The sequence below is a fragment of the Chiloscyllium plagiosum genome, unplaced genomic scaffold, assembly GCF_037043375.1.
Source record: "Chiloscyllium plagiosum isolate Xiang-an unplaced genomic scaffold, Cpla_swu_hap1 HiC_scaffold_36, whole genome shotgun sequence".
Taxonomy (NCBI): domain Eukaryota; kingdom Metazoa; phylum Chordata; class Chondrichthyes; order Orectolobiformes; family Hemiscylliidae; genus Chiloscyllium; species Chiloscyllium plagiosum.
The window spans coordinates 4,576,453-4,593,637 of NW_028270174.1; the positions used below are offsets into that span (position 1 = coordinate 4,576,453).

Here is a 17,185-nt window from a genome sequence, read left to right on the forward strand (position 1 = left end):
CCCAGAGAGTGGTGGGTGTATGGAATGCTCTGCCCCAGAAGGCAGTGGAGGCCAAGTCTCTAGATACTTTCAAGAAAGAGATGGATAGAGCTCTTTAAGATAGTGGAATCAAGGATTATGAGGATAAGGCAGGAACAGGATACTGATTGAGGATGATCAGCCATGATCATAATGAATGGTGGTGCTGGCTCGAAGGGCAGAATGGCCTACTCCTGCACCTATTGTCTATTGTCTATTATCAACACTTCTTGCAGACTCCTCCCACCCCGGTTATGATCTCATCCAACCTCTTCTGTCAGGCAAAAGACACAAAACTTTAAACAGCCGCAGCAACAGATTCAAGAACAGCTTCTTCCCCGCTGTTATTAGACTTCTGAAGGGACCTCTCAAATTTTAAATTTAATGTTGATCTCACTGTCTGTGCACCTTCGCTGCAGCCATAATTCTGTATTCCTCTCTCTGTTCTAATACCCAATGCATGTTGTATGGTATGATCTGCCTGTACTGTTCGCAAAACAAAATTATTCACTGTACCCAGGTACATGGGACAATAATAAATTAAATCAAAATAAAAAGACTACACTTCCACCATCTCTGTGGTAGAGAATTGCAAAGGTTCACAGCTCTCCAAATTTAACCAAAATCTCCTCATTTCAGTCCTAATTGGCATTTGCCTTATTTTTAAATTGTGGCCCCTGCTTTTAGATTCCCCAAACAGGGGAAACATTGTACCTATGCCCACCCTGTCCATCCCTTTCAGTATTTTGTAAGTTTCAATGAGGTCACTTCTCAGTCTTTGAAATTGTAGAGATTACAAGCCCATGGGACAGTCCCACCATTCCGAGCACAGCCTTCATTGCACTTTCTCTCTGGCAATGATACTTTTCCTGAGTTAGGGAGACCGAAACTGTACACTGTGCTCCGTGTGTGGTGTAACCAAGCTCCTATGCAGTTGGAGCAAGACTTCACTACTCCTGTACTCAAATCCTCTTGCAATAAGAGCTAATTTTCCACTAGCCTCCACAGGAAAATACTTTATAAAGATCATTGTCATAGTCACAGTATTGGTGATTATCCTAAATTGTTGTGAAGACTGATGTTAAGTGGATGAAAGTTTGCTGTCCTCCTCTGGTCTGACTTCAGATTCTCAGCAAAGTGGTTCACTTCCTCCATCAATGACACATCAGCGACAGTGTGGACCTTCCATAAGATCCACTGTAGCCACTTGCCAAGACTTTTTCAACAGCTCCGTCCAACCCCATGACTCCTACCATCTCAAAAGGCACATGGGAACACCACCCCCTCCAAGGTACATTCCCCTCCCAGCCACTCACCATCCTGACTTGGAAATATAATGCCGTTCCTTCACTGTCACTGGGTCAAAGTTCATGGAAATCAGTTCAAGAAGGCAGCTCACCACCACAGGGGTAATTAGAAATGGGTGATAAATGCTGGCCTTGTCAGCAATGCCTACATTCCCATGAAAGAATTTAGTAAAGCTCTTTGAGGTGTTCCATGGTCATGAAAAATGTTTTATCAACGCAAGATTTTATTTCTGTTTGAACCGAGTGTCCACTCTGAGCTACCTTTCTATGGGCTAGGGGTAATGGTCATGGGTAAGCTTGAGTGACTTGCCAGTGCCTGAGAGCAGGTGATTTGCTAAGTTTGTGTTTGGAGTTGGGGAAGTGGTTGTCTCTTTTAAAGCTAAGGAGGCCTCTTGCTGAACCTGCCCAGCCTCTGCATTTCCAGCCCAGCCCTGTCACATCCCGACACGTCAAATTCAATCAGCCTTAGAGAGCCCGGCTTGGATTAACTGGCTCACACTACGCAATACAGCAGTCCTTTCAAGGACACAGGGTTCGGACAATGCGGAGGCTCCATTCGTAACGTTGACCAATAACATCTCTGTCAACCAGAAAGTAATGAGGGAAGTATTATGCACAGCCCCAGCTCCGAAAGCAACATCTAGTGCATCCACAGAAAAATGCGACCAATCTTTCTTCCTCTTCTACTATTACAGGATGGAAGATGAGGCTGTACTGGACAGAGGAGCCTCCTTTATCAAACATGTCTGTGATGAAGAGGAAGTAGAGGGTATGTAAATGGCATTTTTCTTTCAACTCCTTTAATTGTTACATTTAGCTAACAGTGACTACAATTCCCTTTAGCATGTAGTCTGAGATGGTGCAGGTGCTATAAAAATACAAGTTCTTTTTCTCTATATCTCTCTCTCTGTCTCTCAATCTCTCTCTCGCTCACTCTCTCTCTATCTCTCTCCCTCTCCCTCTCTCCACATGCAGAGTAGCAAGGTGCTGTGGTAAACTGTTCAGTGAGTGGGTCTTTTGACACAAACCTGTTGAATTCTGCTTTTCGGTGATAATCAGGCTTGCGATAATTCAGTAATATTCCACAGCAATCTGCACTTATTTGTGGAGCTGTTACATGTCACAAACCAAATTTGATACTGAGACAGGTTTCGAAAAACCTGGTCAAAAGAGTAGGTCTTGAGGAATGTTCTGGAGGTGAGGAGGGAGGCAGGATGGTTTTGGGGCAGAATTCCAGAGCTCGGGGTCCGGGCAGCTGAATGTACCGAGTACCAATGGGGGAGTGAGGGGCCCAGAATTGGAGGACTGCAGAGATTATTGAAGGGTTGTAGGACCAGGAAACGTCATAGAGATTAGAAGGATGTAAAATCCTGCAGTGTTCTGAACACCGAAATGAGAGTTGTTAACTTGAAGGTGTTGCCAGAGTGAACTGGTGAGGCCAGCCAGCACTTAGATAATATCTGGTTATATCATTAATTAATCGAGGATTTTTCATTTTACGAATCCTGCTGCACTCTTTTATTATTAGAATATGTAGCATTCACTCTGGCCACTATCATGAATGTTGCAGAGCACGTTTGGCTGTTTAATCAGTGGCTATTATTGTTTTGGGTTCGCGCACAATACATTAATCCTCTGTCTGGCAGTGTGTGCTGCATTATGTAAACACCATGTGGTGTCCTGGGAGGTGTGTTTCCAAGCCCCAGGCTTCTGTCTGGGTCATCAGCAGGGTTCTCCCAAAACAAACCTCGTTATTACGTGGCACAGAAAGAGACCATTCAGGCCATCTGATCGATGCTGGGGTTAATGCTGCACATGGGCCTCCCTGTTTCATGTTCATCCGTCAACGCTTCCTTCTATTCCTTTCTCCCTCATGTACCTAATTGTCTTCCTTTTCTCAATCATTACATTACACATTCCCCACTCTCTGTGGAAAGAAATTTCTCCTGAGTTCCTGACTGGATTTATTTGGGACCGTCTTGTTTGTATTGATCCCCCCACCCGGTCCCCAGTTTTGCTTTTTCCCACAAGTGGGAACATCTCCCCCTCATCAGCCTTTTCAAGTTTGAAGAATCAAACTTTGAGGATTCTTATTTGGAATGGAAAATGAGAATGAAAGTGAGACAGTGAGACGAAGGGGTTATGCTGGGTTTGACGGGATATTGGAACCAATGTTTCCCCTCGTGCTCTTTTCTCTCTGAACTCCGTGTTCAGCAGCAACCTCTGTGTGTGGAGGTCAATGTGTTGCCATGCCGATTGGCATGCGTAGAACCTCCCAGTTGCTGTGTTACCACAAAGCTTTGAGGGAACCTTGACATTCCACAGGCCATTCAGTCCATTAAATTGGCCCCACTCTTCAATTAGAGCATGTGCAGCTGCACACCTTGAACATTGTCTGGGTGTGTGTGCATAAGACGTACGGAATTGTAGAAATGGTCACAGCACAGGCAGAGGCCATTTGACCTCCTGTTTCTCTGATGGCTCTCTGCAGGTGCAGTGCAGAGCTTTACACACATAGTTGGGGAAGTGGGGGTGTAAACAGGGTTATGGATGTAAAGCTCAGCAGGTCAGGCAGCTTCAAAGGAGCAGGAGAATCGACGTTTCCGTCATAAGCTCTTCTTATGCCTGAAACGTAGATTCTCCTGCTCCTTGAATGCTGCCTGACCTGCTGAGCCTTTCCAGTAACACATTTTTCAGCTCTGATCTCCAGCATCTGCAGTCCTCACTTTCTCCTATGGATGTAAGGCTTGGATTGTGAGGACCGAGGAACAAGAATGCTTAATATCGAGGCCTATGTCTCCCTGCAGAGAAGTCAGGCCCAGGCTGGCCCTATTCCTGGAGGATTTGCCACATGACCGCTCTCCTCCAGCAGCCCCGCTTGGTCCAATAACCTTTCCTCCCCAATGCATCAACCATGTTTTCCCAACCAGTAAAACAGAAACATTCCCAGGAACAAAATCAATATCTGTGGCCTGTTGACTCCCCCCCCCCCCCACCCCCCCCACCCCCCACCGGGGTGTTTGGATCAGCAGAACTGATGGGGTGGGTAATTCTTCATTGCTGGAGGCTTTCGGACAATCTTACAGAGTTGACAACGTCCACACACAGTGTGAAACTGCAGCTATCCAAGGCTGAGGCACCAGGAAACCTCCATTCCATGGAATGGTCAGCAGTTTAACACGGGCATCACTGTTACCATCTCCTTGTCTATTAAACTGACTTGTTTATCTGGACATGAGTAAGTCATGTAAAGAGATAGCAATAATTAATTTTAAATCTGTGGTTAATAGTCAGACATGTTAAGGGATATGGGGTGAGTGATCTCGAGTTGGATCACAGATTGGCCGTGATCTCATTGACTCATGGCATAACTGGCTGAATATTCATAATAAGTCCAACTGACAAAGAATGTCTGCATTATTTGTCTGAGATGACGCAGTTCACCGATCATCTCCCTTCTCACCTATCCACTCCACCCTCCACTCCAACCTATCTTCATCACCCCCCCACCCCCTATCTATCTCATTCCCAGCTACCCACCTGCCAGCCTCACACCCCTCCCATTTATCTCTCAGCCCCTTTGTCACCCCACCTCATTCCTGATGAAGGGCTTATGCCCGAAACGATAATTCCCCTGGTCCTCGGATGCTGCCTGACCTGCTGTGTTTTGACTCTGATCTCCAGCATCTGCAGGCCTCACTTTCTCCCAGTTCCCAGAAGGCCTCACTATGAATACTTGTCTGAACTCCCTAGAATCATTAATGGAACAGCTCAGCAGTTATTACAGGTGGAAGATGATTTTCTTTGATTGATATTTGAGGCTATAAATAATTATTCTTTCTTTGAACTCTTTCTGTCAATGTCTGTGTATTTATTTGGGCAAGATTAAGGAATGTGATTAGACATTAAAGCATTAACATTTAACATGTAACACTTTTCTCGGTAGGAATATGAAGGGTTGCAGATCCTAGGTAGATGTGATGAATGTGCAGGTTGATCATGAACACAAAGTGAAGGGGTTGAAGGGCCTCCTATTCCTGTAACCCACTCCATTCCTACAGCTAGGTGTTGAGTGTTTAACGCTGTACATGGACAGTGCATGCATGCCGACTGAGTGTGTAATGAAGCTGAGTCCCTGGTTAACCCTTTGTTGTTTGTTTCAGGTCACCATACTGTTTATATTGGGGTCCATGTCCCAAAGAGCTACCGCAGAAGGAGACGTCGTCGGAGACGAACAGGGGCGAAGGAACGGAATAAAGAGCGGGAAAGGTCAGCTGAGGCTTCTGATCGCTCAGACACTGAAACCAATGATGACCCAACAAGTGGGAGTCTCTTCAAACCGCTCCGTGAGTACCACCATGTCCTGTGTATCCTCCAACCATTCAGCATCCTTCATCTACAACATGTGTCAATGTCTCTCCTGGTACCAGGGAGAATGACACCATTCACACAGTAAACGTGCACATGCCCCAGTCAAACTAGACATTGGCAAAATTTGTAACGAGTTCCCAACGTAACATGAGGAATCTTTCCAGTGAGATAAAAGGCAAGGTTACTCCCATTTGCATTAGAGATGAAAAGGGTTTGAGTGAGTGAGGAATCGTTTCAATGATAGTTAGGTACCTGACCTTTCCTTTAGTACTTTTCATTTTGTCATGATGTCAGCATCACTGGCCCAGCATCTAATGGCCATCCCTAGCTGCTCTTTGAGAAGGTGGAGGTGAGCTGTCTTCTTAAACCATGTGCTGTGGGTAGACCCACAATGCCCTGACAAAGGGATTTCCAGGATTTTGACTCAGCGACACTGAAGGAATGGCGATATATTTCCAATTTTTGTTTTCAGGAAGAAGGTAGATACAGCTCTTGTGGCTAAAAGGATAAAGAGATGGTGGGATGAGGGTATTGAGCTCAGTGATCAGCCATGATCATACTGAATGGCAGACCAGGCTCAAGGGGCCAAATGGCTTACTCCTGTTTGATCTTCTATGTTTCTATGTAAGTCAGGATGATCAGTGGCTTGGAGGGGGACTTGCAGGGGGTAGTGTTCCCATGTATCTGCTGCCCTTGTCCTTCTAGATGAAAGTGGTCGTGGGTTTGGAAGGTGCTGTCTAAGGAGCCTTGATGAATTTCTGTTCAGTAGGTGGGACCTACTGCTGTGAATGTGCTTCCATGGTGGAGTTAGTGAATGTTTAAGGTGGTGGATACAGATCTGATCAGGTGGGCTAATATGCATTTACAAAGCAATTATCTCACCATTGTTGTCCCCTGGCTATAATGTATGAAGGTTTATTTATTCTGACCCTAAAGTTTGTAGATTGTGCCTGAACTATATTCTATTTGCATTTGTGAGGGGACAGGAGGCGACAGAGGCAACAACAACATTCATTCCTATAGCACCTTTAAAGTGGCATGGTCCTTTCCAGCTGTATTATTGGACAGGTCTGGGACACTGACCCACAGCAAGAGATTGTAGGGCAAGCGAATGAAAACCTGGTCAATGAGGCAAATTTGCAGGAGGAGAGAGAGGGTTTGGGAAGGTGTGTGTGTGTGTGTGTCTGTGTGTGTGTGTCTGTGTGTGTGTGTGTCTGTGTGAGTGTGTGTGTGTGTGTGCGTCTGTGTGTGTCTGTGTCTGTGTGTGTCTGTGTCTGTGTGTGTGTGTCTGTGTGAGTGTGTGTGTGTCTGTGTGTGTCTGTGTGAGTGTGTGTGTGTCTGTGTGTGTGTCTGTGAGTGTGAATGTGTGTGAGTGTGAGTATGTGTGTGTGTCTGTGTGTGTGTGAGAGTGTGTGTGTGTGTGTGTATGAGAGTGTGAGTGTGTATATGTGTGTCTGTGTCTGTGTGTCTTTGTGTCTGTGTGTGTGTGTCTGTGTATATGTTTGTGTCTGTGTGACTGTGAGTGTGTATATGTGAGTGTGTATGTGTGTGCGTCTGTGTGTGTGTATGTGTATGTGTGTGTCTGTGTGAGTGTGTGTGTGAGAGAGTGTGCGAGTGTGTGTGTCTGTGAGTGTGTGTGTGAGAGAGTGTGTGAGTGTGTGTGTCTGTGAGTGTGTGTGTGTGAGTGTGTGAGTGTGTGTGTCTGTGGGTGTGTGTGTGAGAGTGTGTGAGTATGTGTGTGTGTGTATGTACTGAGCCACAGTGACAGTGGTGAGAACCTGCAGGCTGGGAGTAGAGTTGAAGTTTCTGACTGATGTTCACAAACACAAGTTGCATTTCCACCTCACTTGCTGCTTTGACTTTGTGTTTTACTTTGGGAAGCTGCTGCTGCTTTGTCTCCAATACATGACAACAAAATTTTCCATTTCGATCCTGTGTAGCCAGAAGAGTCAAACCTTGAATGGCGCCCAAATTTTAAAATTTCAATGTCACTGGGAAAAGTTTTTGAATTGGGTTTACAATTAGGGTCATGGAGATGTACAACACGGAAACTGACCCTTCAGTCCAACTTGTCCAGGCCAACTGGATATTCCAATCTGACCTAGTCCCATTTGCCAGCACTTGGCCCATATCCCTCCAAACCCTTCCTATTCATATAGCCATACAGATGTCTTTTAAATGTTGCAATTGTACCAGCCTCCACCACTTCCTCTGGCAGCTCATTCCATACACGCACCACCCTCTGCGTGAAAAAGTTGCCCCTTAGATCTCTTTTATATTTTCCCCCTCTCACCATAAACCTATGCTCTCTAGTTCTGGACTCCCGACCCCAGGGAAAAAACTTTGTCTATTTATCCTATCCACGTCCTCATGATTTGAAAAACCCCTATAAGGTCATCCCTCAGCCTCCGCGCTCCAGGGAAAACAGCCCCAGCCTATTCAGCATCTCCCTATAGCTCAAACTCTCCAACCTGGTCCTCCAGCCTCTTACCATCACCTCTCCTTCCTCACTCCTCCCTTCCCAAACTTGTGCTTCTAAGCACACTGGATGATTTGTTCTTTGTATGATTGGATGGATGGAGAAGGGCATCTTGTTGGGTATCTTCCACTCAACGGTTGCTCAGAAATCTTGTTTGAAGCCTCGGGATTTGTAACAAACCCAGTTGAACCCGACATTTAAGAGGCCGGGCGTTCAGTTTAAAAACTGGATTATTTGGCATCATATTGAGCTCAAAATGATAGAATTGTTACAATGCAGGAAGAGGCCATTTGCCCCATTTGTGTCTGTGCCAGATCTTCAAACGATCATCATTCCTTAGTGCCAACCTCCCACCTTTCCCCGTGCACACCACCTCTATCCAAATTCACCTTCTGGAGATGTTGGACTGGGGTGGACAAGGTCAGAAATCATACATCACCAGATTAGAGTCCAACAGGTTTATTTGAAATCACAAGCTTTCGGAGCAGCACTCGAACAAACCTGTTGGACTATGACCTGGTGTTGTGTGACCTCTCACTGTAACTGAATCATCATGCAACGCCGGTTTTGAACGCCTCAATTGAACCTGCCCCCATCACCTTTCTAAGCAGTGTGTTCCACACTCCAACCCCTCGTTATGTGAGAAGGTTTCTCTCATTCTTGTTTTGTTTGCAAATCACTTTCAGTTCTCCGTCCGTCTCGCTCTTGTTCCTTTCACCCCATGAAAGGCCTGGGGCTGATTGTCCTCCTGCGCCCCCTTCCTGCTATCTCTCAATTGTAGATGGCTGGTTGGAATGGGAGCCAGATCTACCACATCTCAGTGGGACCCTTTTCTCCACAAACAATCTGAACAAACCCTTTCCTAATTTGAGCAGCCCTCTGCCGTCTCTTTTGTCAGAGAAAGCAGCCCAGCCAGTTTCTTCATTTCCTGATGTCCTGGTCCTTCCTCAATTTAACATCATTCTCATCAACCTTTCTTTGCCTTTTCTCCTGCACTTTCATATCCTTTTCAAATTTGGAGACGGGAACAGTGCACTGGTCTGTGGGTTTGTTTGAAAGTAAAATCGAGAAGACTGTCTATGGGGTGGAGTTTTAAATATTTTTTAAAAATTTCACATAACGTACATAAAAGCCTTGGGGTCACCATGGTCTTATTAACTCGATGAGCTCACAATGGAACCCACGTTCACCGGCTGAACAGCAGCACCCTTTAATCTGTACATCTGTGAGTGACTGCAGTTACAATGAGCTAAGCTCACTTAATTCTTTACTGAAGTTCACTTTGTGTTTTGTGAGAGGCAACAGTTTTTTTTAAATGTCTAATTTCTGGTAATCGCTGCAGAGCTGCGATAAACGGCTTCAGGGCCATTGTTACTGGATTCTTGGATGTGAGATGGGACATGAGAAGGCCATTTGGTTTATCACATCAGTTCCACCATTCAATGAGCCCACAATGGATATGGTTGTGGCTTTAACTGCACTTTCCCTCCTGTTCCCTCCTCCAAACAATCTGTGACTCCCCCCTGGATCAAAACTCCAAACATTTCCACCATGAATGTACTTTCTGACTCAGCGTCCACTGCCATATGGAAAAAAGAAACTAACATCTCTCTGGGAGATGAAGTTCCTCCTCTTCTCTGACTGGAATGATTAGATTAGATTCCCTACAGTGTGGAAACAGGCCCTTCGGCCCAACCAGTCCACACCGACCCTCCGAAGAGTAACCCACCCAGACCCATTTCCCTCTGACTAATGTACCTAACACTATGGGCAATTTAGCATTGTCAATTCACCTGACCTGCACATCTTTGGACTGTGGGAGGAAACCGGAGCACCTGGAGGAAACCCACGCAGACATGGGGAGAATGTGCAAACTCCAGACAGACAGTTGCCCGAGGCTGGAATTGAACCTGGGACCCTGGTGCTGTGAGGTAGCAGTGCTAACCACTGTGAATGGGTGACTTATTCTCCAGTGTCCCTCAGATGTTCTCTTCACGGTATTGCCGTCAATGAATCCCTCACTGTCAACATTCAGGGCTACTGTTGATCAGAAACTCAGCTATATAAGTGCACTCGTTACAAGAGTAGATCAGAGAGCAGGAATCCTGCAACGAGTAACTCATCTCCTGATATACTGTCAGTGCCCTCTGGAGAGTTTAGAATTATTGTGCTGAGCTTTTGACTTACTTCTGCTGAGATGGGTGCCTTTAGCTTTGCGTCAGGAATTCTGGCTTTCTGATTTCTCAGAGAATAGGGCTGTCAGACTAGCTTGTCCTCAGGATGAGCATTGACCTGTCACAGAGTCTCAGCTATATCTCAGAGACTCTCATTTTTGGATCGTTGTCTGGAGTCACTTTAAACAGGTCCGCAAAATTCATAACAGGATCCATCAGACACCTGACATTCCCTGCTGCTCTCACTGCATTGTCTTCATCACAATAGTTACAGACTATTTTTCTCCCTTATGATCTAACATTTCCACCCTGCTATAAGGTATGCATTGAATGATCTCAATCTTTATCTGACAGTGCTCTCATAGTCACGCTGAATTCATTCCAATCATTGTCAGATGCCTTTAGAGTAATTGAATCTTAGAGTCATAGAGGTCTACAGAAAAAGGCCCTTTGGCCCATCATATCCACATTGGTCAAACCCCCTCACTATTCTAATCCCCTTTCCCAGCACTTGGCCCATAGCCCTGTACACCTTGACATTACAAGTGAACATCTAAATCCTTCTTCAACGTGATGGGGGTTCCTGCCTCTCCCACCCTCACAGGCAGTGGATTCCAGATTCCCCACCTGACCCCCCCCGGGTGAGAAAGGGTTTCCTCACATCCCCCCGAAACCTCCTGCCCCTTCCTTTCAATATATTCCCCCCCCACCCCGCTCATTGATCCCTCCACCAATAGGAGGTGTACCTTCCTGTCTAATCTGTCTATGTTCCTTATTCATTTATCCATCTCAATCATGTCCACTGTCAATCCCCTCTGCTTTAAGGAAACCAATCCCAGTCTGTCCAAACTCTCTTCATCACTGAATCGCTCCAGCCCAGGCAACATCTTGAGAAATCTCCTCTGCATCCTGTCCCAGTGTGATCACTTTCCTCCGACAACGTGAATTCCACAACAATACTCTGGCTGTGGTCTAACCAACATCCTGTACAATTCCAGAATAGACTCCCTGCTTTAATGCCTCAACTAATGAAGGCAGGTATACCATATGGCTTCTTCACCGCTTTATCCTGACACCTTAAGAGACTAGTGCACATGTACACCGAGGTCCCTCTAGTCCTCAGTCCTACTGTTCATCCTGTCTCCCCTCGCCTTGTTTGTCCTGCGCGAATGTATTGCTCCACATTGTCTTGGATTGAATTCCATTTGCCACCGATCAGCCCATCTGACCGGTCTGTAATCTCAGACTATTCTCCTTGCTCATTACTACCCACCAACTTTTATATTGACCTTCCTACATTGACATATAAACCATTTATATAACAAACACCACTGGCCCCTGTGGGACTCCACTGGATACAGTTTGAAATAACTCCCCACAACCATCACCCTCTGCTCTCCTGCCACTCGGCTTTGGATTTTAATAGGTGTGCTTGTCTACTTCCGGGTGAAACCTTCTCTTACAAGCTGCAGTTAAAAGCAGCTGTTTACCCCCTTTGCTGGACATGTTTTTGCTTGTTTTATCTGACTGCATCCAAAATATTTGCGACTTGTCCTATTGAGTTGGATCTTTCTGTTGGTGCTTCTCTGGGTACTTGGTGCCATTCTCCATGCTGTTGCCTGTGTAAGGTGGAAGTTGTTTGCCAACACAGTGCCCAGCATTCCTCCATATTGTGGACAGACCTGGACCGGTATGTTCTGTTGCTCTTCATTTACAAACTTCAGAACTTCTTTGAGAGTTAGAGTCACCTCTGTGAGCATTCACACTGACATAGTAGAATCATAGAATCCCTACAATGTGGAAGCAGGCCATTCAGTCTACACTGACCCTCAAAGAGCATCCCACCTCGACTCACCTGATCCTTGTAACTGTTACATTTCCCACGGGCCTATCCCACCCAGCCTGTACATCCCTGGACACTATGGGCAATTTAGCATGGCCAATACACCTCGTCGGACTGTGGGAGGAAACCAGAGCACCCGGAGGAAACTCACACAGACACGGGGAGAATGTGCAAACTCCACACAGACAATCACCTGAGGGTGGAATCGAACCTGGGTCCCTGGTGCTGTGAGGCAGCAGTGCTAACCACTGTGCTACCGTGCCATCCCCAGGATCTATTATGTGCAAGATGATTCTATTTTTAGTTGCGAGAATTCACAGGTTTCTGAGATTGGACTTATTGACACTACACCTTGATCAGTAAACTCTGTTTATTCAGCTTTGGCCCCTGATTTAGAAAGCATATCATTACCGTTGGTGCATAACATGTATTACGGCTCAAAGCATGCAGTCAGAGCTCATCAAATTTCTCTTGTGTGCACCTTCTGGTCTGAGGGTAGAATATACTTTTGAAACTGTCTCTTCCAAACAGTGACAAAAATATGGTGACTTGGACTTGTTCTGGTTTGCTCAACTCGTCTGTATCTGTTAAATAATTCTGCCGTTGATCTGGTTTGAACCGCCTGACTCTGCCTCCCATCCCCAGTTATTCGAACAGGAGCCCGAATGGGGAAGCTCTGTCTGTTTCCTCTGGAACAGTGTTTTTTCATTGGGATTCACGGTGTTCCAGGGAGAGCTCCCAGCCAGGCTCCTTTTTATTTCAACTCCACACACTCCCCCCTCATTCCTGATGAAGGTCTTATGCTCAGAATGTCGACTCTCCTGCTTCTCGGATGCTGCCTGACCCACTGTGCTTTTCCAGCACCACACTTTTTGTCCCCACACTCCCCTCAGTACCTCTTTTGACACCATGTTTAGGCTGTGCAATATTACACTGAAAAGTAGAAACTAGCAGCAGGAGTAGGCTATTCGGCCCTTTGAGCCTGCTCCACCATTCAATGTGGTCATGGCTGACCATCCAACTCAGTGCCCTGTTCCTGCTTTCTCCTCCATACCCTTTGATCCCTTTAACCCTAACAATCCGCATCTTCCTTGAAAGTCTTCAGTGCTTTCCCATCTCGCAGTATTATGTAGATCCCGGTATTCCTCTCAGATCTTCTCTGCTGAGTACGTTGAACCTCGTCCCAACAGCATGAGTGAACTGTCCCACAGCGCCCTCAGGCGTGGCCCTGCCCAGTTGGTACAGCTCCCCGAGAGGCCGTCCCAGACTGGGGCTGCATCCCCGACAGGGCAATGTTTCCCCGTGGTTATCCCAATGGCTCCCTGAAATCCATCTCTGGATTATGGAAACTTTGAGGGGTGGTGGGAGGTGTGTGTTTGTGGTGAACGTCTGGCCCCTTGGGGATGGGTGGGATCAGTGTCTGTCTCTGGGGGAGGGGAGATGGGTAGGATCAGTGTCTGTCTCTGGGGGAGGGGGGATGGGTGAGTTTCTGTCCATGGGTGTGGGGGGAGAGTAGGGGTGAGTGTGTGTGTTTAGATGGGGAGATGGGTGAGTGGGTGTGTTTGGGGCGGGGGGGAGGGGTGAGTGTGTGTGTTTGGAGGTTGGGGAGGGGTGAGTGTGTGTGTTTGGAGGTTGGGGAGGGGTGAGTGTGTGTTTGGAGGTTGGGGAGAGGTGAGTGTGTGTGTTTGGAGGTTGGGGAGGGGTGAGTGTGTGTTTGGAGGTTGGGGAGAGGTGAGTGTGCGTGTTTGGGGGGTGGGGAGAGGTGAGTGTGTGTGTTTGAGGGTTGGGGAGGGGTGAGTGTGTGTGTTTGGGGGGGTGGGGAGGGATGAGTGTGTGTGTTTGGGGGTTGGGGAGGGGTGAGTGTGTGCGTTTGGGGGGTGGGGAGGGGTGAGTTTGTGTGTTTGGGGGTTCGGGAGGGGTGAGTGTGTGTGTTTGGTGGGTGGGGAGGGGTGAGTGTGTGTTTGGGGGTTGGGGAGGGGTGAGTGTGCGTGTTTGGGGGGTGGGGAGAGGTGAGTGTGTGTGTTTGAGGGTTGGGGAGGGGTGAGTGTGTGTGTTTGGGGGGGTGGGGAGGGATGAGTGTGTGTGTTTGGGGGTTGGGGAGGGGTGAGTGTGTGTGTTTGGGGGGTGGGGAGGGGTGAGTGTGTGTGTTTGGGGAGTGGGGTGAGTGTGTTTGGGGGTTGGGGAGGGGTGAGTGTGTGTGTTGTGGGGGGAGGGCTGAGTGAGTGTGTTGTGGGGGGAGGGGTGAGTGTGTGTGTTGGGGGGGTTGGGGGGAGAGGTGAGTGTGTGTGTGTGTGTTGGGGGGTGGGGTGAGTGTGTTTAGTCTCAGCCTCTGTCATATTCACGAATGAAGCTTCACCCCATCATCATGTTTCTATTGTGTCTTTGATAGAAACGTGTAACAGGGCTGAATGGCCTCCTGTGTTGCAGCAGACCACACCTTCCAAGAGGCACCGTGTGGTTCTGGAGCAGCTCCGGAGTGTCAGCTCTTGTCCTCCTCCCACATGCACTTTCCAGAGAGGGATTGGAAATCGGGAACATGAACCCGATCTGATTTAACCCTCCGTACCAAACCCCCAGGGTAACTGCAGAATCACCCCCACTCCCAATCCACCCTCACCCCCCACTCACGATCCACCCTCACCCCCACTCCCCATCCACCCTCACCCCCCCACTCCCCATCCACCCTCACCCCCCCACTCCCCATCCACCCTCACCCCCCCACTCCCCATCCACCCTCACCCCCCACTCCCCATCCACCCTCACCCCCCCACTCCCCATCCACCCTCACCCCCTCACTCCCCATCCACCCTCACCCCTCACTCCCCACCCACCCTCGCCCCCCACTCCCCATCCACCCACACCCCCCCACTCCCCATCCACCCTCACCCCCCCCACTCCCCATCCACACTCACCCCCTCACTCCCCACCCACCCTCACCCCCCACTCCCCATCCACCCACACCCCCCCACTCCCCATCCACCCTCACCCCCCCCACACCCCATCCACTCTCAGCCCCCATTCCCCATCCACTCTCACCCCACTCCCCATCCACCCTCACCCCCCACTCTCCGTTCACCCTCAACCCCCCCTCCCCATCCACCCTCACCCCCCCCTCCCCATCCACTCTCACCCCACTTTCCCATCCAGCCTCACCACCCACTCCCCATCCACCCTCAGCCCCCACTCCCCATCCACCCTCAGCCCCCACTCCCCATCCATCCTCACCCCCCACTCCCCATCCACCCTCACCCCACTTTCCCATCCAGCCTCAGCCCCCACTCCCCATCCACCCTCAGCCCCCATTCCCCATCCACCCTCAGCCCCCACTCCTCATCCACCCTCAGCCCCCACTCTCCATCCACTCTCACCCCCCACTCTCCGTCCACCCTCACCCCCCACTCCCCATCCACCCTCATCCCCACTCCCCATCCACCCTCATCCCCACTCCCCATCCACCCTCACCCCCCACTTCCCATCCACCCTCACCCCCCACTTCCCATCCACCCTCACCCCCCACTCTCCATCCACCCTCACCCCCCACTCTCCCTCCACCCTCACCCCCCACTCTCCATCCACCCTCAACCCCACTCTCCATCCACCCTCACCCCCGAATCTCCATCCACCCTCACCCCCCACTCTCCATCCACCCTCACCCCCACTCCCCATCCACCCTCACCCCGCCACTCCTAATCCACCCTCACCCCCACTCTCCATCCACCCTCACTCCCACTCCCCATCCACCCTCACCCCCACTCTCCATCCACCCTCACTCCCACTCCCCATCCACCCTCACCCCCACTCTCCATCCACCCTCACCCCCACTCCCCATCCACCCTCACCCCCCACTCTCCATCCATCCTCAGCCCCCACTCTCCATCCACCCTCACCCCCACTCCCATCCACCCTCACCCCGCCACTCCTAATCCACCCTCACCCCCACTCTCCATCCACCCTCACTCCCACTCCCCATCCACCCTCACACCCCACTCTCCATCCACCCTCACCCCCCACTCTCCATCCAACCTCACCCCCACTCCCCATCCACCCTCACCCCCCACTCTCCATCCATCCTCACCCCCCACTCTCCATCCACCCTCACCCCCACTCCCCATCCACCCTCACCCCCCACTCTCCATCCACCCTCACTCCCACTCCCCATCCACCCTCACCCCCCACTCTCCATCCACCCTCACCCCCCACTCTCCATCCACCCTCACCCCCACTCCCCATCCACCCTCACCCCCCACTCTCCATCCACCCTCACCCCCCACTCTCCATCCATCCTCACCCCCCACTCTCCATCCACCCTCACCCCCACTCCCCATCCACCCTCACCCCCCACTCTCCATCCACCCTCACTCCCACTCCCCATCCACCCTCACCCCCCACTCTCCATCCATCCTCACCCCCCACTCTCCATCCACCCTCACCCCCACTCCCCATCCACCCTCACCCCCCACTCTCCATCCACCCTCACCCCCCACTCTCCATCCACCTTCACCCCCCACTCTCCATCAACCCTCACCCCCCCACTCCCCATCCACTTTCACCCCCAATCTCCATCCACCCTCACCCCCCACTCTCCATCCACCCTCACCCCCCACTCTCCTTCCATCCTCACCCCCCACTCTCCTTCCATCCTCACCCCCCACTCTCCATCCACCCTCACCCCCCACTCTCCATCCATCCTCACCCCCCACTCTCCATCCATCCTCACCCCCCACTCTCCATCCACCCTCACCCCCCACTCTCCATCCACCTTCAGCCCCCACTCTCCATCCATCCTCACCCCCCACTCTCCATCCACCCTCACCCCCCCACTCTCCATCCACCCTCACTCCCTCTCTCCATCCACCCTCACCCCCCCACTCTCCATCCACCCTCACTCCCTCTCTCCATCCACCCTCACTCCCCCACTCTCCATCCACCCTCATTCCCTCTCTCCATCCACCCTCACCCCCTCACTCTCCGTCCACCCTCACTCCCTCTCTCC

The 17,185-nt window shown here is 49.9% G+C and overlaps 1 protein-coding gene across 4 annotated transcripts in view; it reads left to right on the forward strand.

Moving 5' to 3' along the window:
- slc4a4a (solute carrier family 4 member 4a) overlaps nt 1-17,185 on the forward strand; it is a 266,877-nt gene that overhangs the window by 80,563 nt on the left and 169,129 nt on the right. For all 4 annotated transcript variants that reach the window (XM_087979895.1, XM_087979896.1, XM_087979897.1 and 1 more), the window contains exons 2-3: nt 2,021-2,094; nt 5,489-5,671. In XM_087979895.1, coding sequence (XP_087836021.1) covers nt 2,022-2,094; nt 5,489-5,671 — 256 coding nt within the window. In that variant the 5' untranslated portion in view covers nt 2,021. The remainder of the gene's footprint in view (nt 1-2,020; nt 2,095-5,488; nt 5,672-17,185) is intronic.